Below are 27,604 nucleotides of genomic sequence, written 5' to 3'. Positions count from 1 at the left end.
ATTTTGAACAGAAGGCTCACAAATTTACACAATGCTGCTTTTGATGTGAAATAATGTAATTTCAAAACACCGCCAGCAGAGGGAGCCCCTTCACCACAGAACAATCAGTGGTAAAGTCCGATTGATCGCCAACAAAATAACTTTAAATTAAACTTCAACTGACTTCAGATTGTGTTCAAAGTTAGAGAGTTTTGCACAGTGGCGTAAAACTGGTTTCGGAGTCCCAGGTCAGGGAGGGGAAAAAAGTAAATCAGCCAGGGTTCCTGTTCCTGATCGCGATCCAGGAAGGAGTAAACGTGGGAGTTTATCAGAGGACAGCATCAGGCTGTGAAGTCCCACAGCTGACAGTCAAATAGCCAGTCTGCACTCACTGTTCAGGCTCTCACACGAAGAATGAGTACGTGAGCATGGTACTGGAAGGCACCAGGGATCTGTAGAACTGTACCCCAGAAAGATCCAACATAACAATCGAATGTTATCATTGCAGTGGGTTTGTTATCACGGACGCGCAGGACAGGGAAATTCAGTTGCTCATTTTTCAGGCGACTCCACTGCCCCCTTGTGGTAAAACTGATCAGAAACGAGCAGCAAGATGTCAACACCACACCTAACTGGTTAAATAGCTCCTCCATATCTTGATGACTGAGAGGATTTGTGCTCAGTATAAATCTCTGGAGAATCATGGCTGTGGAGCAAAGAAGGGGGCAGGATGTTGAGTCTAAATATCTGCTTAGGGGAACAAAGAAATCCATTTTTCTCCACAGTGCCGTAATCGTCCGTCTGTTCGGTCAATGACACCTAGGGGAAGTGGTTGGACGACAAGCGGTGACAAATCCCAAGACGTTCTATATTTACCGAGGGTAACGTGCTTTACTGTTCTGGAACCACAATTTTGCACACACAGTCCTAGAGGCCGTGATCGTGTTAGTTTGTGTTACTGAACCATCGTTCCAGCAGCACTCATACTCTGTCTGTTCAGGCTCTCCCTTCACATGCGAAGAGGAGATGGAGGGAAAACTGACCACTTGGGTATTCTAATGTGCAAGAGAAAGGCCTCTGTTGAGGTCAATAAACCCGGCCCCAAACACAGACAGACAAAGACTATACTTTATTCCCTCTTCGAAGTAGGTCACTCGGGCCTAGCGGTAAAGCCAGTGGAAAATACACCATCCACACAGAGTAAGAGGACTGGAGTCACGTGTACTCTTGTGCCCATCACTCATCGAGAACGCTAGTAGGACAAACTACCATTGGAAAATGCAGCCTTTAATAAATGAGGTGATCTTACCCAATGACCTGCCTCCACCATTAGATCTCGAGAGGTGCGGTCCATAAAAGGGCCAGGTGGGCAAGGGACAAGACGTGTACAGGAAAGACATCTCCAAACTCACTCGAGACAGGAAAAGGAAGCTAGAATTCAGCAGAGCGTGCAGTGAGCTGGACAACATGAAAACGTACTTTGAAACCTGCAGCCAGCAAGACGATGAAGGGGAAGAACACCTGGGTCAGGCTCCACCATGGGGGTCAGTGGGTTTATGAGCCACCTGGTGTGGTGCTGGGATGGACAGACCAGAAGGTCCCAGGTTCGATGCCAAGCTCTTGCCGAGTTAGCTCATTTTCAGCTGAAGTGCGTTGCAGCCCTATTGGCCTCAGTGCCCTGAGATTAGAGAGGAAAAAAAAACACAACAGCCTGGGATTTCACTCAATCTCCCTCCAGTGACTGCTGCTGGGAAGTGCACATGTGGGTGGGGGGCATCGGATGAGAACAGGCCCCACAGTTGAATAGCTATCACTTACAGTTTGGGGCTCACTTATGAAGAATGGCCACTAGGGCTGAAGTATTACAGAGAACGTACAGCACAAACAGGCCATTTGGCCCAACAGGTCCGTGCTGGTGTTTAAGCTCCACATGAGCCTCTTCCCTACTTCATCTAACCCTATCAGCATATCAATAATTATCAGCGATAAACTCAGCATGAGGCAAAAAGAAAATTGGATATAAAAACAGGGAATGCTGGAAATACTGAGCAGGCCACCCAGCATCCAATGTTTGCCGATATACTTCCAGAGACACGGAACAAAGTTGGGAAAAATAGAGTCGACAGGGAAGAAAGTATTTTCCAGGACTTGTGTCCTTGGAACTATTTAAAAAGCAGGAGCTTGAATCCATGAACTGTCACACGTTAGCCAATCTGATGAACACGCATGAGGTCGGCACATGTCCCAGACGAAGAGTGTTCATACTAATGCACAGCTCTCTAATGACAAGATTCGGCCACTTCCTGTCTCAAGGTGGCTTGTTGTAATTCACAATTTAAACTGGATGGTTCAGTGTTTACTAATCTTAGACTTGAGGTGTCACAAGTGAAGAATCTGCACTGTATTGAAAAACCTGCCAATGGAGGACTTGAGCATATCATCCAGATTGAAACTTTGGAACTGTTGCATTGTCCAAGGGTCTTCCAGATGAAATGCCTGCCTGTTCAGGTGGGCCTAAAAGATCCCATGGCACTTTTTCCCCAAAGAGTAGGGAGTTTTCCCAGTGCACCGACCATCATTTATTCCTCAACCAACACCATCAAGACTGATTATCTGGTCATTATTTCATTGCTGTTTGTGGGGCCTTGCTGTGCGCACATTGGCTGCTACATTTGCCTACATAACAACAGTGACTACACTTCAAAAAGTGCTTAATTGGCCGTGAAGCGCTTTGGGATATCCTGAGGATGCGAAAGGTGTTGTAGAAATGCAAGTTTGATCGTTCTTTCTTACCTTTAGAGCAGGCAGGTCACTGTGTGGTTCTGTGGGAGCCGAAGTAGACGGAGTCATTGGAACTTCAGAGTTTGGACCCACCTCCCTCTCATTTGGACCATCACTATAAAGCAACAAAGAATGGAGAAAGGAAATTATAATCCTGCAAAAGCCACCTCTTGTGGTATGCTCTACGAGTCATTAAGCCGAAAGGACTGACCTTTCCCTCTGTAAAGTCTATGTATAGGAGAAGAATTTGGAGCAAGTCAGGCTTCAAAGTTGAAACTCTTTTCCCACCATTAACGGAAATACGGCTTCATGAAATCATAGAAAGGTTACAGCACGGAAGGAGGCCATTTGGCCCATCGAGTCAGCGCCAGCTCTATGCAGGAGCAATCCAGCTCGTCCCACTGCCCCGCCCTATCCCCATAGCCCTGCAATTTTTTTCGTTTCAAGTACTTACCCAGTTCCCTTTTGAAGGCCATGATTGAATCTGCCTCCACCACCCCCTCGGGCTGTGCATTCCAGATCCTAACCACTCTTATCTAAATTAAGATTCAAAGTTCGGAAGCGAATATAGGAATATAAAGGGAGAGCCTTCAAGCCTCCACAACATACTGGACAAATACCGTAACCCCCTCACAACTAGACCAAGAGTAGTTGCACACAGCCAGCCTCCTCCCAGCTTTTTTTAAGTCAGGGGAATTAAACCGTGAAGTGAGCAGAGCTTTTAGACACGATGGGGTTGTTCAAATCCATAAGATAACAAAGGGAACACGATTATACACTGAGGGAACAGGAAAGGCTGCACTGACTCCCCGCTGTGCCCAGAAGTTTCTAAAATGAAAGGCAGACACTGAGACGATTTTAACCTAACTCGTCAGACGGGAAACTCACGGGATCGGGTCGAATGCCGGGTCTACATCCCGCCCGATATTGCTCGCCGTTGATTTCAAAGCAGAGTAAAACCAGGCAGGGTGTAAAACCAGCTTTGCACCCGGTCCAGTCCGTTTTCCGGTGGGCGGCTTAAGTTAAAATTTTCCCTGGTGAAAGTCCGGTTTTTAAGTTTAGAATCCCATGTTTTCTCACGTATCCGAGGCATTAGTCCTTGTGCCTCTTCTTTTCAATGAATTTTCGTCATTAGAAAAACAGACACCAGAAACCAAGCCATAATGATCCCATGCCTATTCTGCTTCTGGATTCACCACAAGATTTAGCCAGTTTTAATCTGATTGTACTCAGCAATACATTCAATTAATTTTTAAATAAGGGAGCTAGCAGATTTTCTATGATGTTGCTCATGGTGTCAGATTATCTATTGTTTTACAAGGATAGGGGCATAACATTGCGCATTATTCTGCTGCTAAGGTGTAAGTGCGACTTTGCACGGCCACAAAGTTGTTCAGTAAACACAGGCTGAGGTTAGAGTTTAATTGCAGATCAGAAGATGATGGGCTTCAGGCTAATGATTGGCTTTTTAATCCCCTTTTGAGTTTTTTTTTGCATCTGTAACAAAATGTGACACTTTGAAATGTGATACACATGCTACATTTAAAACATTTTTTTTAATGGATATAATTCAAAAGAAAACGCAAGTGCTTCAGAAGTCAGGAATGTGCCGGGTCCATCGGCACCTGACATGAGAAAGGACGTAGATCAGAACTCATCGGATTAGCATGTTCGTGTTCTGACAAAAAAAATCTACACTCAACATCCAGGAAGAGCGGGAAGGCCATTGAAATGGAGAGCCGGCACAGGCACGATGGGCCGAATAGCCTCCTTCTGTGCTGTATCATTCTATGATTCTATTCTATTCAAGAGAGATTCATTTCGGGAGAGAAAAGGGATTGAGGGACATGGTGAGAAGGCCAGCATATGGGGTTGATGCATCAAAAACAAGGGGCTTGTTTGGGCCTAATGGCTATCTCTTGTTCCAAAAACCTTGGTTCTGAAGAGAAATTATGCAGAGAGTTTGGGGCTAATAGAAGACGTTTGGGAGAAAAAAAAAAGACAAGAACAACAAGGAAAGTTGTAATCATGGATTTGTGACCATTTCACCACAGAATGGATTTGAAAGAGAGTCATATTTAAATGTTGGGGTTTTAAAGCAAATTGTATTCATGAAAGTTTTTTTAAAAAAGCAGAGAGAAGAAAGGTGGTTAATATGCTAATGAGCTAGGCACTGACGTGGTGTCACGTCGACTGTGTTATAGTCTGTCGCAGGGCTTGTAATCTTTGTCTGCTCCAAAGGAAATGCGAGATCATAATTCTAGTTACATTGCTCATTCTCGGCATTCCCCATCTCACGACAGCCCATAAACATTCGCTCCCCTTATAATGGATGAATCAAACGCTCTTCCTCTTTAACCAAGTGGCCTAATAAAGACTCTCTTCCTCTTTCCTCACCGCGTAAATTAAATTCTGATTTCCCCCCTTCCCACTCCACCCCCAGATTTTTAAAACTGAATTCCATCTTGAGTAACACTACAGTGTTATTAGTTGAATAGGTCTGGCCATCGTGTGAATCAAATTATCTTTCAAAAGCACAATGAGCATCTAAGTCCAAAAGTATGACAAAGAAACAGCCTGTAAAACGTATGGTAGAGACTGCCTGCAGTTAAATAATCCCGGCGGGGTCATGACCTCAGTTTAGCTTTCTTCCTAATCAAATCCAGCTCTTTGTCTAGAAGTGGGTCACAGCAATAAGGAAGTCAGACAAAAGCAATGCAACAGTTCATAGAATCATAGAATGAGACAGCACAGAAGGAGGCCATTCGGCCCATCGTGCCTGCGCCTGCTCTTTGAACGAGCTATCCGGTTAATCCTATTCCCTTGCTCTTTCCTCATAGCCCTGTAAATTTTTCCCCTTCGAGTATTTATCCAATTCTCTTCTGAAAGTTATTATTGAATCTGCTCCCACCACCCTTTCAGGCAGTGCATTCCAGATCATAACAACTCACTGCGTAAAAAAATCTCTCACCTTGCCTTAAATCTGTTTCCTTTGGTTACCGACCCTTCTGCCGCTGGAAACAGTTTCTCCTTATTTACTCTATCCAAACCCTACATGATTTTGAACACCGCTATTAAATCTCCCCTTAACCTTTGCTGCTCTTAGGAGTAAATGTTAATTACTTTAGTCAGAGTAATTGCATTTGGGATTGTTTCCTAGGTTTCATGACTAGTTTTTTCTCCAGTTAGTTACTTTGTGATCATATTTGTCCAGCGTTTGTCTATTTGTGAAATTATGACTGGACAAAACCACTTTCCTTCTGCACAGATGTTTCTTTCCCTTGTGTACCTGAATTGCAATCTCTGGGGTGTTATACCCTGAAAGTACTTACGAGGCGAAGGGGATGCAGGCTGGAATATTTTTCAGTGGACTCCTGGCATCTTGCCGCTCTGCGATTTTGCTAGTCAATAAAATGGTGTCTGCGGTGCCTAACCCCCTGTTTAAAACATGAAAAATAGCATGATCATAATGTATTACATTCATATCGGAAGTACACATGTGGGAGTCCACTGACCGTCACAATATTGACTGACTAGAGTGGCAATAACTACAGCAGGCGGAAACATACAGATCAGCTGCAAGATTTGGACGTACCAAATTGTTCCAGTTCGTAGACAACACTCATCACTGGAGGCTGCTGGTGAGCAGGGTGAGTATCGCAGTGGCCACCAGTGGCAGAAAGTAGGCACTGCCACACCATGACAGTAACGTACTTACATTGGCACAGAATTTGCTGAAAAAATAATGGTGCGTGAACGATGCACGCTTTTATCAACGCGCAAATCGGCCAGCAACTTGTAGTGAGGAGGAGAAACCCTGTGAATTGTGAATCGCCACAATCGCTGGCCGATTTGCGCTGCTCCGCCATTAGCTTCACGAAAACAGCATCTCGTGTTTAACCTCCCCATGATTTCTGTCTCCTTTCTCTCTCTCTCTCTCTCTTAATCCAATCTTTTGTTCTCTATCTTTATTTTTCTTTCTGTACCTGAGTTGACATTGAATTCACCCACTCTAATTCACCTTCCTTCCTCTGTTTCTTTCTCTATCATTAAATCTCACTGGTTAAGGAGATACACTGTTTGTCCCGTTGTTCACCAAGGTCCCAGATGCCCTGTTTCCCTCGCTGCCCCGTTATCAGCTCGCACTTCCAGCAACTTTGTGGGCAAAAATTTTTAAAACCCAAACGTGCCATTGTATGTCTGACTAACGGGCTCACCGCGAGATCTGGCCCGTTACCACTCAAAAGTATCAACTGACAAGTGATATTTGCTGCAAGTCTGTACCTCAGACCAAGGCAGTTCTGACCTCCTTTCCCGAATGTATTGACACCACGCTGATGTCCCACGGACACCCTTCAGCACCTCACCACGCGAGCAGAGAGAGAGAGAAAATCAAAGAAAGAGCAAGCAAGCATGCGCGCAGGGCAGGGAGGGAGGGGGGGGACAGCAGGGAGAGCGCGAGCGAACGAGAGGGAGCGTGCGAGCGAACGGTGTTGGAGGGCTGCCAGTGTCTGGGGAAGAGACGGCACCTTCAGGAGAGGGAGGGGGAACACTGAAAAAAATGTTTAAAAAAAAAAATTACATATGGGAATAAAGGAAAATGCTGCAATGAAAATTGTGTTTTGCACCTTACCTGAACGCTGTGTTGAACAGGTTAGAGTTTTTGTCGTTCAGTCTGGTGTCATCTCTGGTCACCTGAGAAGGAAAATACAAAAATCTGTTAATAAAGAATCTCAATGATAGCTAACACGCAAACCCATCTGTACTTTTAGCCATACCTTGCTGCCCATCTATTAAAATTATATAAAGCTATATTCACACCCTCAATTAAAAAAATCACTGAGGTTCACCTGATTGAGATAAAATTTGGAAAAACTACTTTAAAATGGCCATTTACAGTAGCACTTAATTCCTTTCAATCAAACATTCCCATCACAGCCACATAACCTGTATACAATTTAACACAGAGCACCATCAATTCTGACTCCTTTACATGCATTGCGAGGTGGACACCGATCGACTGGACAGTGCAGAACATAAATGCATGCACGTTAAATTCAATTTGCCAAGATTCCCATTTTCAAATCTTATAAATGTAACAAATTCGAATTGTGATTTTCTCTGAAGTTACTTATTCAGGTGAGTGTTACAGATTCCAACAGTTAGGAATGCAATCACCATCACTGGAACCTCAGCTGAGATCAGCACAGAGCAGGAACTGAGCCATGGGACCATCCTGGCCAGTTGGACTCGGCCACTGACTGGGTAGCCCACCCATACAATGAGCCAGTGGCCACTACCAATGCTGCTCTTTTTAAAAGACTTGCATTTAAATAACACCTTTCCTGACCTCAGGACGCCCCCAGCACTTTACAGCCAATGAAGTAATTTTGAAGTGTGAGAAACGCGGCAGCCAATTTGCACACAGCAAGGTCCCACAAACAGCAATCAGATAGTGACCAGATAATCTGTTGAGAGGTGTTGGTTGAGGGTTAAATATTGGCCAGGACACAGCGGAGAACTCCCCTGTTCTTCTTCAAATAGTGCCATGGGATCTTTTACATCCACCTGAAGGCAGAGGGGACCTCAGTTTAACGTCTCATCCAAAAAATTGATAGAAAGAGAAAATAGAATATGAAAGTAAACTGACAAGAAATATAAAAACGGATTGTAAGAGCTTCTACAAGTATGTAAAAAGGAAGAGTGTAGCAAAAGTAAATGTTGGTCCCTTAGAGGCTGAGACAGGAGAAATTATAAAGGGGATTCAGGAAATGGCAGATGCGTTAAACAAATATTTTGATTCTGTCTCCACAGTAGAAGACATGAAAAACATACCAGAAATAGTGGGGAATCAAGGGGCTAATGAGAGTGAGGAACTTAAAGTAATTATTAGCAGTAGAGAAAAATTACTTGAGAAACTAATGGGACTAATAGCCGATAAATCCCCTGGACTTGATGGCCCACATCCGAGGGTTCTAAAAGAGGTGGCTGCAGAGAAAGTGGATGCATTGGTTGTGATCTTCCAGAGTTCCCTAGATTCTAGAACGGTCCCCAGTGGATTGGAAGGTAGCAAATGTGACCCCACTATTCAAGAAAGGAGGGAGAGAGAAAACAGGGAACGACAGGCCAGTAAGCCTGACATCAGTCGTCGGGAAAATGCTGGAATCCATTATTAAAAGTGGTAACAAGGCACTTAGAAAATCATAATATGATTAGGCAGAGTCAACATGGTTTTATGAAAGGGAAATAGTGTTTGACAAACCTATTAGAGTTTTGTGAGGATGTAACTAGCAGAGTAGATAAAGAGGAACCAGTGGATGTCGTATATTTGGATTTTCAAAAAGGCATTCGATAAGGTGCCACATAAAAGGTTGTTACACAAGATAAGGGCTCATGGGGTTCGGGGTAACATACTAGCATGGATAGAGGCGTGGCTAATGGACAGAAAACAGAGAGTAAGGATAAATGGGTCATTCTCAGGTTGGCAGGCTGTGACTAGTGGGGTGCCGCAAGGATCGGTGCTTGGGCCTCAGCGATTTACAATCTATATTAATGACTTCAATGAAGGGACCGAGTGTAATGGATCCAAGTTTACTGACGAAACAAAGCTGGGTGGGAAAGTAAGCTGTAAGGAGGTTACAAAGAGTCTGCAAAGGGATTTAGACAGACTAAGTGAGTGGGCAAGAAGGTGACAGATGGAGTATAATGTGGGGAAATGTGAGGTTATTCACTTTGGTAGGAAGAATAGAAAAAGAAAATATTTTTTAAATGGTGAGAAACTGTTAAATGTTGGTGTTCAGAGAGACTTGGGTGTCCTCCTACAAGAAACACAAAATGTTAGCATGCAGGTACAGCAAGCAATTAGGAGGGCAAATGGACCATTGGCCTTTATTGCAAGGGGGTTGGAGTACAAGATTAAGGAAGTCTTACCACAATTGTACAGGGCTTTGCTGAGACCTCACCTGGAGTACTGTGTACAGTTTGGGTCTCCTTATCTAAGGAAGGTTATACTTGCTTTAGAGGCGGTGCAGCAAAGTTCATTAGATTAATTCCTGGGATGAGAGGGTTGTCCTGCGAGGTGAGGTTGAACAGAATGGGCCTATACTCTCTGGAGTTTAGAAGAATGAGAGGTGATTTAATTGAAACGTATAAGATTATTAGGGGTGCTTGACAGGGTAGATGCTGAGTGGTTGATTCCCATGGCTAGAGAGTCTAGAACTAGGGGGCATATTCGCAGGATATGGGGTTGGTCATTTAAGACTGAAATGAGGAGGAATTTCTTCACTTAGGGGTTGTGAATCTTTGGAATTCTCTACCCCAGAGAGCTGTGGATGCGGAGTCATTGAATATATTCAAGGCTGAGATAGATAGATTTTTGGACTCCAGGGGAATCAAGGGATATGGGGATCGGGCAGGAAAGTGGAGTTGAGGTTAAGGATCAACCATAGAATCATAGAAGTTTACAACATGGAAACAGGCCCTTCGGCCCAACATGTCCATGTCGCCCAGTTTATACCACTAAGCTAGTCCCAGTTGCCTGCACTTGGCCCATATCCCTCTATACCCATCTTACCCATGTAACTGTCCAAATGCTTTTTAAAAGACAAAATTGTACCCGCCTCTACTACTGCCTCTGGCAGCTCGTTCCAGACACTCACCACCCTTTGAGTGAAAAAATGCCCCTCTGGACCCTTTTGTATCTCACCCCTCTCACCTTAAATCGACGCCCCCTCGTTATAGACTCCCCTACCTTTGGGAAAAGATTTTGACTATCTACCTTATCTATGCCCCTCATTATTTTATAGACTTCTAGAAGATCACCCCTAAACCTCCTACTCTCCAGGGAAAAAAGTCTCAGTCTATCCAACCTCTCCCTATAAGTCAAACCATCAAGTCCCGGTAGCATCCTAGTAAATCTTTTCTGCACTCTTTCTAGTTTAATAATATCCTTTCTATAATAGGGTGACCAGAACTGTACACAGTATTCCAAGTGTGGCCGTACTAATGTCTTGTACAACTTCAACAAGACATCCCAACTCCTGTATTCAATGTTCTGACCAATGAAACCAAGCATGCTGAATGCTTTCTTCACCACCCTATCCACCTGTGACTCCACTTTCAGGGAGCTATGAACCTGTACTCCTAGATATCTCTTTGTTCTATAACTCTCCCCAACGCCCTACCATTAACGGAGTAGGTCCTGGCCCGATTCGATCTACCAAAATGTATCACCTCACATTTATCTAAATTAAACTCCATCTGCCATTCATTGGCCCACTGGCCCAATTTATCAAGATCCCGTTGCAATCCTAGATAACCTTCTTCACTGTCCACAATGCCACCAATCTTGGTGTCATCTGCAAACTTACTAACCATGCCTCCTAAATTCTCATCCAAATCATTAATATAAATAACAAATAACAGCGGACCCAGCACCGATCCCTGAGGCACACCGCTGGTCACAGGCCTCCAGTTTGAAAAACAACCCTCTACAACCACCCTCTGTCTTCTGCAGTCAATCCAATTTTGTATCCAATTGGCTACCTCACCTTGGATCCCGTGAGATCTAACCTTATGTAACAACCTACCATGCGGTACCTTGTCAAAGGCTTTGCTAAAGTCCATGTAGACCACGTCTACTGCACAGCCCTCATCTATCTTCTTGGTTACCCCTTCAAAAAACTCAATCAAATTTGTGAGACATGATTTTCCTCTCACAAAACCATGCTGACTGTTCCTAATCAGTCCCTGCCTCTCCAAATGCCCGTAGATAACCATGATCTGATTGAATGGCGGAGCAGGCTCGAGGGGCAATGTGGCCTACTCATGTTCCTATTTCTTATGTTCTTATGAAAGATGGCACCTCTGACAGTGCAGCGCTCCCTCAGTACTGCACTGGAGTGTCAGCCTAGATTTCATCCATGGTGTGGGACTTGAACGCACGGCCCTCTGACCTAGAGGCGAGAGTGCTACCACTGAGCCACGGGTGACACCTGTACTCACTGCTTTTACAGCATCACTAGTAGAGGGCAATTCATGTCAGTGAGAGGCCCACAGCAACATACTTCACTTCACCCCTACACTTGGCCTTTAAACTTTTCATATTGCCAGCAGATCCGTTATTTAGATAAAAGCCTCGTAAAGTGCTTCACCTTCACAGCAGCCTCCACCTGCGCTTTCAAAATGTTGCTTTTCACGTCCTCGGGAAGCACAGGGCACACAGCATCACTTGTGTTCTTCAGGCCTTTGTCCATCAGTTTCATTTCATCCTAGAATCATAGAATCATAAAATGATACAGCACAGAAGGAGGCCATTCAGCCCATCGTGCCTGTGCCTGCTCTTTGAAAGAGCTATCCAATTAGTCCCATTCCCCTGCTCTTTCCACATTGCACTGCAAATTTTTCCACTTCAAGTATTTATCCAATTCCCTTTTGAAAGTTACTATTTAATTTTTTCCATCACCCTTTCAGGGAGTGCATTCCAGATCATAACAACTCACTGCGTTAAAAAAAATGTTTCCTCATGTCTCCTCTGGTTCTTTTTGCCAATTACCTCAAATCTGTGTCTTCTGGTTACTTACCTTTCTGCCACTGGAAACGTTTCTCCATATGTACTTTATCAAAACCCTTCATGATCTTGAATACCTCTAACAAATCTCCCCTTAATCTTCGCTGCTCAACGGAGAACAACCCCAGTTTCTCTGGTCTCTCCACGTAACTGAAATCTTTCATCCCTGGTACCATTCTAGTAAATCTCCTCTGCACCCTCTCTAAGGCCTTGACATCCTTCCTAAAGTGTGGTGCCCAGAATTGGCCACAATACTCCAGCTGGGGTCTAACCAGTGGTTTATAAAGGTTTAGCATAACTTCCTTGCTTTTGTATGCTATGCCTCTATTTATAAAGCCAAGGATCCCGTATGCCTTTTTAATAGCCTTTTCAACTTGTCCCACCACCTTCAAAGACTTGTTTCCATTCACCCCAGGTCTCTCTGTTCCTGCACCCCCTTTAAAATTGTACCATTTAGTTTTTATATGCCTCTCCTCATTCTTCCTACCAAAATGAATCACTTCACACTTCTCAGCGTTAAATTTCATCTGCCACGTGTCTGCCCATTTCACCAGTCTGTCTATGTCCTCTTGAAGTCTGTTACTATCCTCCCCACTGTTTACGACATTTCCAAGTTTCGTGTCGTCTGCAAACTTTGAAATTATACCCAGTAAACCCAAGTCCAGGTCATTAATAGATATCAAAAAGAGCAGTGGTCCGAACACCGACCCCTGGGGGACACCACTGCACACTTCTCTCCAGTCTGAAAAACAACCGTTCACTACTACTCTCTGCTTTATGTCCCTTAGCCAATTTTGTATACACGCAGCCACCGTCCCTTTAATCCCATGGGCTTCAATTTTGCTAACAAGTCTATTATGTGGTACTTGATCAAACATCTTTGAAAGTTCATATACACATCAACCACACTAGCCTCATCAACTCTCTCCTTTACTTCATCAAAGAACTCAACCAAGTTAGTCAAACGCGATTTGTCTCTAACAAATCCGTGTTGGCTTTCATTTATTAACCAATATTTTTCCAAGTACCAACTAACTTTGTTCCAGATTGATGTCTCAAAGTTTTCCTACCACCGATGTTAGGCTGACTGGCCTGTAGTTGCCGGGGTGTAACATTTGCAATCCGCCTGTCCTATAGCACCACTCCATATCTAAGGATCGGAAGATTGTGGCCGATGCAATTTCCACCCTTACTTCCCTCAGCAACCTAGAATGCATCCCATCCGGACCAGGTGACTTATCTACTTTAAGTACAGCCAGCCTTTCTAGTACCTCCTCTATCAATTTTTAGCCCATCCAGTATCTCAACTACCTCCTATTTTACTGTCACTTAGGCAGGATTTTCTTCCTTGACAAAGTCAGATGCAAAGTACTCATTTAGTACCTCAGCCTCCATGAGTAGATCTCCTTTTTGGTCCCTAATCAGCCCCACCCCTCCTCTTACCACCCATTTACTACTTATATATCTAAAGACAACTTTTAGATTCTCTTTTATGTTAGCCACCAATCTATTCTCATACTCTCTCTTTGCCCCTCTTATTTCCTTTTTCAGTTATCCTATGTCCTTTACCGTATTATGAACCTTACATTCGTCATAAGCCTCCTTTTTCTGTTTCATTTTAATTTCTATACCTTTAGTCATCCAGGGAGCTTTAGCTTTCGATGCCCTTCCTTTCTCCCTTGTGGGAACGTATCTAGTCTGTACCTGAACTATCTCCTCTCTGAAGGCCTCCCATTGCTCATTTACTGTTTTACCTGCTAATCTTTGTTTCCAATCTACCTGGACCAGATCCCTTTTCAACTCACTGAAATTAGCCCTTCTCCAATTGAGTATTTTCAAATTTGATTTTTCCTTGTGCTTTTCCATAACTACTCTAAATCTAATGATATTATGATCACTGTTCCCCAAATGCTTCCCCACTGAAACATGCACCACCTGCTCCACTTCATTCTCCAGAACTAGGTCCAGTACTGCTTCCTTCCCTGAAAACACACTGATCAAGAAAGTTCTATTGTACACATTTCAGGAATTCCTCCCTTTCTATGCCCTTTACACTGTTATTTTTCCAGTCTATATTAGGATAATTGAAGTCTCCCACTATCACTATTCTATAAGTTCTTGCATCTTTCTGCAATTGCCTGCAAATTTGTTCCTCTATCTCCTTCCTACTATTTGGTGGCCTATAGTAAACATCCAGCAACATAATAGCTCATCTATTGTTCCTTAATTCTAACCAAATAGATTCTGTCTTTGAACCCTCAAGTACAGCATCCCTTTCTAGTGCTGTAACTTTAACATTCTCACACAAACAGGTGACATTTTAAATCAAGAACACATTCCATGAATGCACTCTGCCTGAACTCCAATACTATTTATGTCATCGGTAATGCAACCCGATCTCCATTTAACGGAGGCGATTCTTCAAGGATTAAAATGTAGCACTTGACTCATTGTCCCATCTGGGACTGAGAAATAGTTCAAGTTACTGATTTATGCAAATAAGAGAGAACACACTTTGGGGCGTTAACAGTGGAAATGTGGGATTGATATAAACATCTAGAGTTTTTCCCAATTACCTTTGGGGATTAGGGAGTTTTAATCAAAACCTTCCTTCAGGAGACTGAATGGGTGAAGTAGAGGCCATGATAAAGTACGTGGTCATTGGAAGGAGTTGACTTGATAAGTTAAATGGCCCATTTCCTGTTTGAGGCTTTATGTTCTTATGTAACATATGCAGGTTTGGATTCAATATCTAAATATCAATTTCCAGTTTTAACAAGTTGTTTTAATCAGCAACAGGAGTGGTCTTCCGCAGACTTGTCCGCACCCGGCTGGCCCTGGAGAAGGAACACACAGTGCCTGCCGGTATACTTGAGGCCTTCCTCGACCGGTGGGCACCGCGGGGACCGCAGGACATGGTGGACACTGGGAAATGTATTATTTAAGTTTATAAAAGTTTCCTTTATTTTATGGTCTAGTTCCTCATTAGTTGCGCCCCTCTAAAAAAAAAGGGGGCACTTTTGTGTGACAGTACTGGGGCAACCCAGTGTCTCCTTATGGGTTTTATTAGAAAAGGCAACAGGAGTTGTCCCATCGCCAGTACCTGTGTACTGGCCAACATCATTTAGTATTGTGAAGAGAGGAAAGGGAGAGGTCATTTGACACAGGTAACCTATTCAATACAATGGTTAAAAACCTGCACTAATCTTATTCGTACCTGGTTATTGATGTTCACATTGAAGTTTACGTTGGGCCTGGTGCCGGGGACAGGACTGCTCTCTATCTGGAGCTGCTTCAGTCTTGCTACTACTTCCTCCAGTGCTGAAACATGGAGAGAGGTAAAAGGGAATCAGTAACAAGCAATTAAATAAATGTGGTCCGTGCTCATGTTTGAGAGCTCCCATTGGAAACATGATTCATCCAGCCAGTTAAATGTAGCCTCATGAGGGACCTCTATCAACAATTCGTTGAGAATTAATGTTACATATTTATTATTTTTCATAAACAAGATACCAGCTGTAGGAAAATTAATTATTCTCAATGAAAATTGTATGCTGTTCATTCACATGCTTTACGCAAATAAACCAGCTAATAATCTAAAAGCTAGGCATTGCCTCGATGGAGTGCTTTTTAGTTCACTCTCCATTAGCAGAGGAGAATTCACATGGTGGCACGTGTAATGTGTGTGTAGCCAGTATACGGAGTAAGGTTCTCGGTTACAATCCCTGAGTCATGTTGCTGTTTGTCTAGATATCGGGCAGAAAAATGTGCACTCCAGATCATTGATGATGCAAGAGTGACTCGTGATGCTGAATCTAAGCAAACATCCAGAACCTGAAAACTGTGCTAATCAACAACAACTTTGTATAGTTTATATAGCGCCTTTAATGTAGTTAAAAACTTCCCAAGGCGCTTTACAGGAGCATTATTTGACACTGAGCCAGGGATATTAGGACAGGTGACCAAAAACTTGGTCAAAGAGGTAGGTTTTAAGAAGCTACTTAAAGGAGAGAGAGGTAAAGAGGCGGAGAGGTTTGTGTATACAGTTTGTGTGTACAACAGTTACTGTGATTCAAAAGTAATTCAGTGTGTGAAGTGCTTTGAGGGATTTTGATGTGATAAAGAACTATATGAATGCAAGTATTATTTATAATATTGTGTAACTCAACTTAAAATACTGCAAGACATTTGTCCTACTGCCACATTAGCAAAGTAATCGTTCCACATAAAGCAGGCCGCCTCTTACCAGTTGAATCTGGTTTTTCATTTGTCCCGGCAGAGGTCAAACTTTGAACCGACTCATCTGAAATTCCTGGTGCTGTCATGGTAACAGCCACTCCCATGACCTCATCCACACAAGTCTCCAGCAGCTCTTTATTATCCAATAAGTCTGCTATCTGCATGCTGCGAATGACAAGAAAATCAGTAACACCATTTTAAGTAAGGTTTCACTACTCAAAACACTCAGGCAAATTTTGATTATTTTGAGTATATACGCTTGTGCATGTAAGCTGTGGAAGAAAAAATTCTTTTGACCAATGCCATCGATTTTTCAGCCGGTACAATCAAGTACAATTGCTTTCTTTAATCCTTTGAGTACTGAATGGAACTTCTAACTTGCAACAAGTATTCTATTGTACAACCTTCAGGAAGACAGGCTCCCTTGGCTGATTCTTGTTCGAAAACTAGCTTTTTTTTTTGTACAAAGGCAATGAATCAAGTCAATTATTTTCTGATGAGGTCTTCGACCTGAAACGTTAATTCTGTTTCCCTCTCCCACAGATGCTGCCTGACCTGCTGAGCGTTTCCAGCATTTTCAGTTTTCATTACAGATTTCTACCCGCAGTATTTTTGCTTTTGCGTCGGTTACATCTTGTGGAAAAAATGCCTTCACAGTGCTCAAAGGGTTTGTAACAATTAAAGGGGCACGGCCTTCAAGAGTGCTTCGTAAACAGTTACCTTGGGGGTTAAGAGTCAGGAGAACCTTGCTGCATTGTCTTTGTGTGTAAATAATGCAGTAATGTGCCTTCTGACACAAATCTGATCGTGTTACATGATTGGCAAACTGTTACTTCCTTACAATTCTTCATGAAGACTGCTCCCCTTGCATATCGAATCAAGAATCAATTAGCTGATTTGGTTGCATTTCAATCATCGATGCCCCTGGTAATGGAGGCAATAATTAATCGAATCATCGTGGCCATTGATTTGGGGTTTCAGGGAATAAATGCACAGAATCAGAGAACGCAACCTCTAAACCATCGACAAAACTCCCGGAGTCCCATGTAATAACAGAATTTGACTCAGTCACCAGAAACCAATGGGCTCCATCAATCAACGTCAATCAGTTGCTCAATTAATCAGCTAAATCACTTGATTGAAGCTATTTTCAGCACACGACCAAGGCAGCCACAGGTGGATTCACATTGTTCATTGGTTTCACCGCAGCTGCCCCAGACTTTATTAGTCGCATCACAGGCATGATCTTATTGTCGCAAACATTCAATGGGAAAGCATACCTTCATCCTAGGTCACGGTCATGCCAAGTGCCATCGTTTAATCACATTGGACTGGTCTAAGTACTCTATGTCTGACATTTATTTCTGCACAGTTACGTGAGCAACCTTACCTGCTTCAGTTAACACAGTCGGAGGATCAGATTTTCAACAACCTTTAAAACATTTCTGAAAACGAGACGTTAAAATTTCTATGTTTTCCACATGGAATCCAAAGAATGCAAAACTTTTAACAAGGCGGCACAATTGGCATCCCATCCACCACCTTAAACATTCAATCCTTCCAACACTGGCGCACCATGGCTGCAGTGTGTACCATCTACAAGATGCACTACAGCAACTCGTCAAGGCTTCTTCGACAGCACCTCCCAAACCAGTGACCTCTACCACCTAGAAGGACAAGGGCAGCAGGCGCATGGGAACACCACCACCTGCAGATTCCCCTCCAAGTCACACACCATCCCGACTTGGAAATATATCGCTATTCCTGCGTCGTCGCTGGGTCAAAATCCTGGAACTCCCTACCTAACACCACTGTGGGAGAACCTTCACCACACGGACTGCAGCGGTTCAAGGTGGCGGCTCACCACCACCTTCTCAAGGGCAATTAGGGATGGGCAATAAGTGCTGGCCTTGCCAGCGAAGCCCACATCCCATGAATAAATAACAAAAAACAATGCATTAATCCTCCCAACACACCATGCCAGAGTAGTAGCTTATAGCTTCATGCCCACTTGGTGGGGAGTTCTGATCTTAGCAGTAGTATCAAGGGAGGAACCGAGGTAAGAGCTCCTGGAGGAAGAGAATTAAATAAATCGAAGTAAAGGCAACGCCCTCCCAGATTCAACATGTAAATATACCACTCGGTGTCACACTGAGACACACACACCAGAAAGATCCCAGGTTTAATACCCAGTCTGTGTCGAGTTCACTGATCCTGGATGGGTAACGGCAGCACAAAAATTGGGCCGGAACTTGCTTCGACCTGCGCGGCAAGGCTGTCCGCACGTCCTAGGGACAAAGGCTACGAAAATACCTACCTCGTGGTCTCTGACGTCCACTTGCTCCATTTTGAATTTTTTTTCAGTTCAGCGCTGTGATTTGCTTCGCACTTCCCTTCGTATCGAGAGAGACTGTGGGAATGGAAACCACGCCCACAGAATCTGTCATGAAGAGAAGTCACGTCCACAAGCAGGCAAGTAAAACTCATTCATTTAAAGTGAACTTCTGTATTTTAGTTTAGTTTAAATAAAAATTTAACATAGCTTATTATAAAAAGCCAAGCAAATGATTTAATGTAATGAAACTTACAGAAGTTAAAAGTAAAAAAAACAATTTAAAAATTTTTTATGTTCAAAAATTATAAGAGTAATTTGACATTCCAAATCTTTAAAATTTAATTTTTTGTTGTTTCGCAGTCATTAACAGTTACCGCGCTTTTTAAAAGTAGTGTAGGGCTGGTATTTTCCAGCATATCTTTTGGTGGCGTAAGTATCTTCCTTCCAGCTGGGCAGATGGGTAAGTTTACGAATGTTTTATGATTTCTATGATTTTAACCTAGGTGGCCCTTTAATTCGAACCTGTCAAACTGACAGTGAACCAATGGGAGCAAGTTCGCGATTTCCTGGTTTTAATGCGCATGTGCACATTTGTGAACTTACTCCATCGATTCGCCGGTGGTCAGAGAGGCCGCCGTTACGGAACGGCGTCCTCGGGGGAGTAATTTCTGGGCCATTGTCTCCAGTTCCCCCCTTGACTAGGGAGAGGGGAGGAGGGGTTTGGTTCTGAAAACAGACTGAACACTGATAACACCGAGACTCACATAGGAAGAACAGCTACTTGACTGATGTACCAGAGGATTATTGGGGCCTATGCAACCCTAATTCACCGTCATGAGACTGGAGTAGAGGAAGGGGGGAAAAAAAAAACTGTTCCTTCATTTGAAAACATTCAATTGGTTTGTTTATCCAATGCAAACAAACACTGGATTAAAAAACTACATCTGAAACACCTCCATTTTCAACAGGTCAAATCTCATTTGTTCCAATTTTTATATTATTTTGATTTGGTTTTCTCTGTCTTCTTTAGGCACCTCCCCTCCTGGTTACACACACCATTCCTTAATTGAAATGGCCAGTAGGCAAAATGCTCCTAGAACTCCACTTAGCCTACTCTTCAACAGGCCCCTTAGTGCATGGGAGCGTAGCTTGACGCAGGGTGACTTGATCTCCAATTTTGAATCCCTTCGTGCCTATGGAGATCATGCGGCCGCAGCTCATCACCCTCCCCCTTTCACAATTACATGGCACGGGTGAGATGGGAGTTCACTGTCTGCATTAAAGCAGGCTCAAGCCTGTACCACAAACTAGTAGGATACGATGTGCTTAAACACCAACATGCCTCCTAACCTCAAGGTATGTTAATTAGTACATTTATATTTAAAAAAATAGAAATTGTGGGTGCATGAAAATTAAAGGAGCCTCACCACCAATAATATCAAATTGATCCTTGCTGTTTTAGGGCCTGTTATTCTTTTTCCCCCACTGTTGATGTTTGTTTTTTTTTGCAGAGTTGTGTTTAAATGGCGACTTGACAGTCAGAGCTGAACTGATAGACGCATCTTGGGTTCTTCAGATGCCTAACCAGCGGTCCTTAAAAGGAACTGCTGGAGGGCACCAACAAACAGGGAAGTTTTAACTTCTTAACTTACCTTGAGGTGGAGCCAGGAGGAGCAGTAGTGCACCTCCCAACTTCACAGCACGACTGCCTGTGCTCGCCCCTCCTCCCATTCAAATCCCTCCCACAGGACCTTCCCGAGGGCCATTGCTGGCATGGCAGCTGGCCCAAATTGGTTCTCTCCAAACCGGCGAGCTGCCTCTGTACGGCCAATTGGCGTCTGCAGCTTACTGGAAATAAGCTGATTTCAGAATCCGGTGCGCGTCCGAGCGCATTGACGATTTCAGGCCCAAAAACAGGCCTAACCCAATTTCTAGCCCAAAAAGTTTGGACACCTCTGCACTGAAGTATAATGAGCTTTCTTTAGTTAAACATGGTCAAGATTGAAGTCATCCTGTTTGTCCCCCATGTGAAGTGGCCCAAAGCATTCTTACCCCATGCAGAGTCCCTTGGGACATTTTGCTAACTTGACAGCAGTATATCATTGAAAGTTTATGTGGTGTAACGTTCCATATTAGTTAAACAGGGACGATTCTCGTTATTCAATGCACTATCCAAAATACGTTAGATATGAAAATACTACACAATACAATTCACTGGGTTATTTGCTTGGAAAAATAACCTTCATTCAAGTAGGAGAAAAGAAATTGTGCCCTTTTAAGTGCACATTCTCTTTTCTCCTTCAATTTTATCCGTCGCTATCAAATCCTTTCTTGGGGAATCCTGAGTGCAAACATCAGTAAGCAGACACTCAAAGTAAAGTGTTATCGGGGACCTTACTGCCATAGTTCTGCCTCTTGGCAGTCACCTTAACCCATTTTCCATTCAATTTTAAAATAATTTTTGTGAACATCAATGCTCGAGAGGATCACCACAGAGCAGAAATGCTATGATAGAAAGCACATGAATAAAGCCTTCAATTCTTTGAGATTGCCACAGATTTTAGTACCCCGAAGGCAACATTTTTGAACTGCATCTTTAGAAAATCAAAATAGAACTACATTTTGAACAAAATAACACTCGCTACTATTTTTTTTAAAAGTTAACCATCTCATGGCCATAGGGTTTGGTGAAGATTTTGTTCAGCATGGATGATCCTATTGGGAAAGGGATCACTAACCTCGCTACAAGACGGAAAATGCTAAAAATGTACACAATCGATCGGCGTCTGAAAGAGAAAAGACCGGCTAGCTTTTCGGATGGGGCCCTGTCAGAACTGGCCAGAGCAGCTGGTAGTGGGGGGGGGGGGGGCGGAAGAATGTACAAAAATGTCAGGGGCAATGGTCCCTCCAGGAAGAGAGGTGGGGGGGGGGGCGAGAATGCAACTGGTTGTGATGAAGGATCATGACCAAAGTGTTAACCGGTCTTTGTCTTTCAGATGCTGACCAGCTTGCTGCAGTTTGTTTCAAATGTCCAACATTGGTAGGGTCATTTTCCACCTATCTTCTTTTGAGATTGTGGCTGCCACAATAGATCAGGCATCACAGAAACATGGGGCCAGTTTGTGAGGGAACCAGACGCTCTTGTAAACCTTCCTGCTTAACACCTGCCCTCAAAACTACATAGCTCCAAAAAGGTGAGAAACCAAGGATCCATCGTGGTTGGCAGTGTGATGATGAATCTGTCCAGAAGGTGAGGCTGGCCAAACACCTCAAAGATGATGACTGGTTCTGTGTATATACACACACACACACACTCACACTGCTGCCCAGGGACCTCCTGACTATTTATAAAGTTCTAGTTTGGCTGGAATGGCACACTTATCGCAAACATGAGTGGAAAAGTTAAAGAACAGCCAGAATTATTTGAAACGCTTTCAACTGGGGGAAGAAAAATAAAAATGTTAAGAGATGTTTTTCATTCCTCCCTCACAAGGATTTATGTTCAAACAATTTTTTTTTAAAAATTCCTTGAACAGAAATGGAACCTGAGCTGCAATAGTGAAAGGACCAAAAACTAACCACAAGACACCAGTCAAACTCTTAATGTAATCTTGACATTGCGAGATTGTACCAGTGGGATTTTGTTTTGTTTCTCTATAGGCGCTTTACTAAACTGATTAATATGAATGGACTGAAAAGTCCAAGAGCATTTTTAACAGTTGGGTGACCCTAATACATATTTTAAGAAGAAAATTGCTGTACTTTACAGTCATTTACTTCCCCAAAAATGGTTAACTCACAACTTATTATGATGGATATTTGTGTCTGGTATTATCAGTCTGAGGGAGTGGGGTGTGGATAGAAGAGTCTCTCACCTCCTGGTACAGCAAAGGAGGGGGATTTTTTTCTGCATATATTCAATCAAATTAAATTGCTAGAAGAAATCCCTCTGAAAAATATATTTACACTCAGATGCAATAACTCAAAAGGCATGCAAACCAATGTATTTCTGTGTGCCCCATTTTTAGCATTTTAGCACTGAAACTGCATGGTATCCTGCAAACAAATGAGTAGTTTTCTCAGAATCCACTCTTTCCCTGTGCTCCCCCCTTAAGTGGGTGATCCTTGCTGACTCTATAGGAAGCGGCATGCCTCCATCACCTTGCCCAAATGGCCATTCTTCATGTGGGACCTTCGACAGTGTGCATCGGAGACAATTCAACCGTAGGGGGAGGGTTATTATTGGTAAACCCAATCCAGTCCTCACTTGATGTCCATGTGACACTTTGGATACAAAACTGGCTTAGTGGCAGAAGGCAGAGGGTGATGGTCGAAGGTTGTTTTTGTGACTGGAAGCCTGTGGCCAGTGGGGTACCACAGGGATCGGTGCTGGGTCCCTTGCTGTTTGTGGTCTACATTAATGACTTGGATATGAATGTAAAAGGTATGATCAGTAAGTTCGCTGATGATACAAAAATTGGTAGGGTGGTAAATAGCGAGGAGGATAGCCTCAGTCTGCAGGACGATATAGATGGGTTGGTCAGATGGGCGGAACAGTGGCAAATGGAATTTAACCCGGAAAAGTGCGAGGTGATGCACTTTGGAGGGACTAACAAGGCAAGGGAATACACAATGAATGGGAGGACCCTAGGCAAGACAGAGGGTCAGAGGGATCTTGGTGTGCAAGTTCACAGATCCCTGAAGGCGGCGGAACAGGTAGATAAGGTGGTAAAGAAGGCATATGGGATACTTGTCTTTATTAGCCGAGGCATAGAATATAAGAGCAAGGAGGTTATGATGGAGCTGTATAAAACACTGGTTAGGCCACAGCTGGAGTACTGTGTGCAGTTCTGGTCGCCACACTACAGGAAGGATGTGATCGCTTTGGAGAGGGTGCAGAGGAGATTCACCAGGATGTTACCAGGGCTGGAGCGCTTCAGCTATGAAGAGAGACTGGGAAGATTGGGTTTGTTTTCCTTGGAGCAGAGGAGGCTGAGGGGGGACATGATTGAGGTGTACAAAATTATGAGGGGCACAGATAGGATGGATACTAAGGAGCTTTTTCCCTTCGTTGAGGGTTCTATAACAAGGGGACATAGATTCAAGGTAAAAGGCGGGAGGTTTAGAGGGGATTTGAGAAAGAACTTTTTCACCCAGAGGGTGGTTGGAGTCTGGAACTCACTGCCTGAAAGGGTTGTGGAGGCAGGAACCCTCACAACATTCAAGAAGCATTTGGATGAGCACTTGAAATGCCATAGCATACAAGGCTACGGACCAAATGCTGGAATATGGGATTAGAGTAGACAGGGCTGATGGCCGGCGCGGACACGATGGGTCGAAGGGCCTCTCTCCGTGCTGTATAACTCTATGACTCTACACCGCTTTCCAGCAGAGTTCACTGGACACCAATTAGGAACCAGGCTCCTGCTGCTAGGTTAGCAGAATGCACGACAACAAGTAGCCATTGAAACAGTCAATCATGACATCTGTAAGGGAATTAGATAAACACTTGATGAAAATCTATTAAACAGTATGGTTAAAAAAAAAGGGAATTAGAGTAAATAGCTCTGACATGGAAGTACCACCCGCACAGACTTGAGGTGGTGGTGGTGGGGAGTTGTTCTACAAGACCTCTTCCTATGCTCTCGGCAGGAAGAAGAGAGTTCCTCTAAAAAAGTGTTTCACTCAGGGGAAGGCAGCCTGCATCATTTACTATTACTGAATTGGGTCTGAGGTGTGCAGGTGGAGAAAGGATCTCTAAATGTATATTGTTTGTACTTTCCATTAGAGCTTTCAAACATAAGTTACCTCATGTTTACTTGCGCGGAACCATCTATATGATGGGTAATTATTGAGGGGTGATTTGATTGAGGTTTTTAGGATTTTGAAAGGAATTGATAGGGTGGATAGAGAGAAACTTTTTCTGCTGGTGGGGGAGTCTAGGACAAGCCGACATAACCTTAAAATAAGAGCCAGGCCATTCAGAAGAGAAAGTAGGAAACACTTCTTCACACAAAAGGGTGGTGGTAGAAGTGTGGAATACTCTCCCACAAAAAGCAGTAGATGCTAGCTCAAATAATAATTTTAAATCTGAGATTGATAGATTTTTGCTAGCCAAGAATATTAAGGGCTATGGAGCTAAGGCAGTTAAATGGAGTTAGGATACAGATCAGCCATGATCTCATTGAATTTCAGATCAGGCTCAAGGGACTGAATGGCCTACTCATGTTTCTATGTTCCAATGTATATACACACGGATCAGTCCCATACCATTTGAGAGCTGAAATTAAGAGCAAGTTGTTCCTCAGCGACATACACAAGTATAGGATGCACTAGTAAATCTACGGGTTGATGAGAAAAGCTAGATGCAAGTCAAGAAGGAAATTCTACCTAATGTCCCTCCTTCCATAGAATGTGGAATTGTGTAGATCATTTCACCTCATTATCGGTCAATAATCTAGAGACTGGAGAATTCTGCATATCTTTCATTCCGAAAGAGTGCTAAGTACTCTTAAATTAGGAGCATCACTGATGAAAACTCAGCTGAAATACCGAAGATCACAAGCTAAAAATTCAAGTTGGGAATAAACAGGGAACCCTTTTCACCCTAAAACGAATACATCTGTGGAATAAGTTACCAGGGAAGGGTGTTAAAGCAGAAATTATAAATGTGTTCAAGCAACAAGTAGATTTGTTTCTGCAGAGGAGACTTGAGTGACATAGTGAGAAGGGCTGGGTTCAGATAAATCAAACAGTCACAGGCTTGTGGTATCGAATGGCCTTTTCCTACAAAATTCAAATGCACTAATGCAGAGGTGTCTAACCTGTGGCCTTGGGGCCACGTGCATTCTCCAAGCTCTCAGCAACACGGGCCTCAAAGCCCAGGCAATGCAGTCCTATTTTCAATTAAAATCTCTTATTTATTGGTTTGTGCTGATTGAATTTTTCAGGCCCTGGGGTTTCGGAAAGGGCGGTTTAGAAAGGGCTGTTATCTCATGGATGGATAAATTGTAAATCAGAATGCCATGATCTGTCAGAATCAGTATTCTTGAGATATATGCAAATACATGGAAAAATGGATTTAAACTTTACATGCTGCCCAACGAAGGCTGCCCATAAAAACTAAAGTTTGCATATCCCTGCACTAAACAGTTTTTCAGATGAAGAAATACAGTACAGTGACAGAATATGGTTGTAAAACGCACTTTATAGATGTGAAACAATCTCAACACTGACACAACTCAATATTAGAAACAGAATTAAACAAGGTAAAATAGTATTGATTTACAATTCCAAAAACCTTGAAAAAGACAGTATCAATAAGAACAAAAAGGGATCAGTAATGACATTTGATCTGTAAATATTAGGCACAGTTAATATGATCCTGGATAACATGGCACTCCAATATGAGCATCACCCAGCTCCTGCATAAATACACAATGTCAACTTTTTTTTTTCTCCAAACCCCTTAATTCCCATTTACAAAACATAAAGGCACCACCACAGCCAATACTGTACTGCTGCATGAAGGGCTTCAGGTCCAAATTAACAGGGAGGCCTGGAGAGCAGCCAGCTTCTCAATCTAAGCGTGCAGTCCTGTGGATACACTCACTGCTACACATGTGATGCAGCCTCACCTTTCGACATCCCTTAAAGCAATAAACAAAGCCTCCGCTGGCAAAAAGAAAAATAGCACCCGGCAGCATTCCTGCTCTGCTTTACTGCTTCACTGGAAAAAAAGGTTTGAAGTCATAATCCCCTGCATTCAAGTTTCAAAAAACATTTCTTTCAAAGAAAATAATAATACTCGAGATATTTTAATGACAATTCCTGACATGGGGCGGGGGGTAAGCAAAGAGGCACATAAACACTGCCAAATTACCATTTAAAAAAAAAATACAGTTAAAGGGACATCAACCCAGGACTAATATGCTAATTTTATTACTTTGCTCTCTGCACAACTCTCCTGCTCAACAACCAGAGATAGTACACGTTCAATCGTTTTTCCAATTAGTAATCTCGATTGAGGCGTGAACATTTAGCACGAAGAAACAGTGATCGTTTCTTTTTATAAAACTCCAAAAAAAGCTATCGTTCGAGTCCAGCCTTGGGCATTACAAATAGCTGGGGTGCACAAGACGCAAAAAGGGAGGGACGTGAAGATATTTGGTCGCTGGTTACAATTCATTTCAGGGGGAAGTTATTCTCGAAACATGTCCTGGGTTTGGGAGGTAAGGTTATTAACTGACACAAAGCCATTTTATTCCAACAAAGCCAGTTACTTCCTGATCACCTGGGTTGAAGGTAAATTGACAAAAAAGTGCACACAGCATTCTTTTAGATAAGAGTACATCACCAAAAGATTTCAATGAACATCCCTCCTCTCCCTCTTCCACCCCCCCATTCAAGGCAGCTGGCATGGCATATTATTACTGAACAGGCAATAGCTCCTCTCCCCCAGTTTGCCATTATCGCATACTTATCACTGAGGACAGACAACTCAAAGCGTCCTTTCCTTGAGCTGAGATTACAAAGGCTGACATTGTTTTTACTGCGCTCCCGTATTCTTCACATTATGCTCATAGACAAACTCAGTGTAGTTTCTGTCTGCGGCAGTGGGCGGAGCCTGCGAGTTCCATGCACGTCCAGCGGGTTGGGAGTCGTCAGCACATGGGAGCCTGGACCGTGGGGCAGAGTTAGTG

At 43.2% G+C, this 27,604-nt stretch overlaps 1 protein-coding gene across 3 annotated transcripts in view; it reads right to left on the bottom strand.

The window, feature by feature from the left end:
- The window catches only part of epb41l5 (erythrocyte membrane protein band 4.1 like 5), a 153,289-nt gene that overhangs the window by 12,263 nt on the left and 113,422 nt on the right, over window positions 1–27,604 (bottom strand). Inside the window, exons 16-21 of one of the 3 annotated variants that reach the window (XM_067987105.1) lie at window positions 16,575–16,732; window positions 15,546–15,649; window positions 11,913–12,029; window positions 7,394–7,455; window positions 6,093–6,197; window positions 2,773–2,875 (exon numbers count right to left, since the gene is read on the bottom strand). In XM_067987105.1, the coding sequence (XP_067843206.1) occupies window positions 2,773–2,875; window positions 6,093–6,197; window positions 7,394–7,455; window positions 11,913–12,029; window positions 15,546–15,649; window positions 16,575–16,732 (649 nt within the window). Of the gene's footprint in view, window positions 1–2,772; window positions 2,876–6,092; window positions 6,198–7,393; window positions 7,456–11,912; window positions 12,030–15,545; window positions 15,650–16,574; window positions 16,733–26,791; window positions 27,581–27,604 lie in introns of those variants that run through there. The other 2 variants (XM_067987106.1, XM_067987107.1) reach the window with 2 other exon arrangements.

Source organism: Heptranchias perlo, chromosome 7 (genome assembly GCF_035084215.1).
Source record: "Heptranchias perlo isolate sHepPer1 chromosome 7, sHepPer1.hap1, whole genome shotgun sequence".
In the NCBI taxonomy this organism is placed as follows: Eukaryota; Metazoa; Chordata; class Chondrichthyes; order Hexanchiformes; family Hexanchidae; genus Heptranchias; species Heptranchias perlo.
Note: the sequence above shows the minus strand (reverse complement) of the source record. Positions and strands in the feature narration are given on the sequence as shown.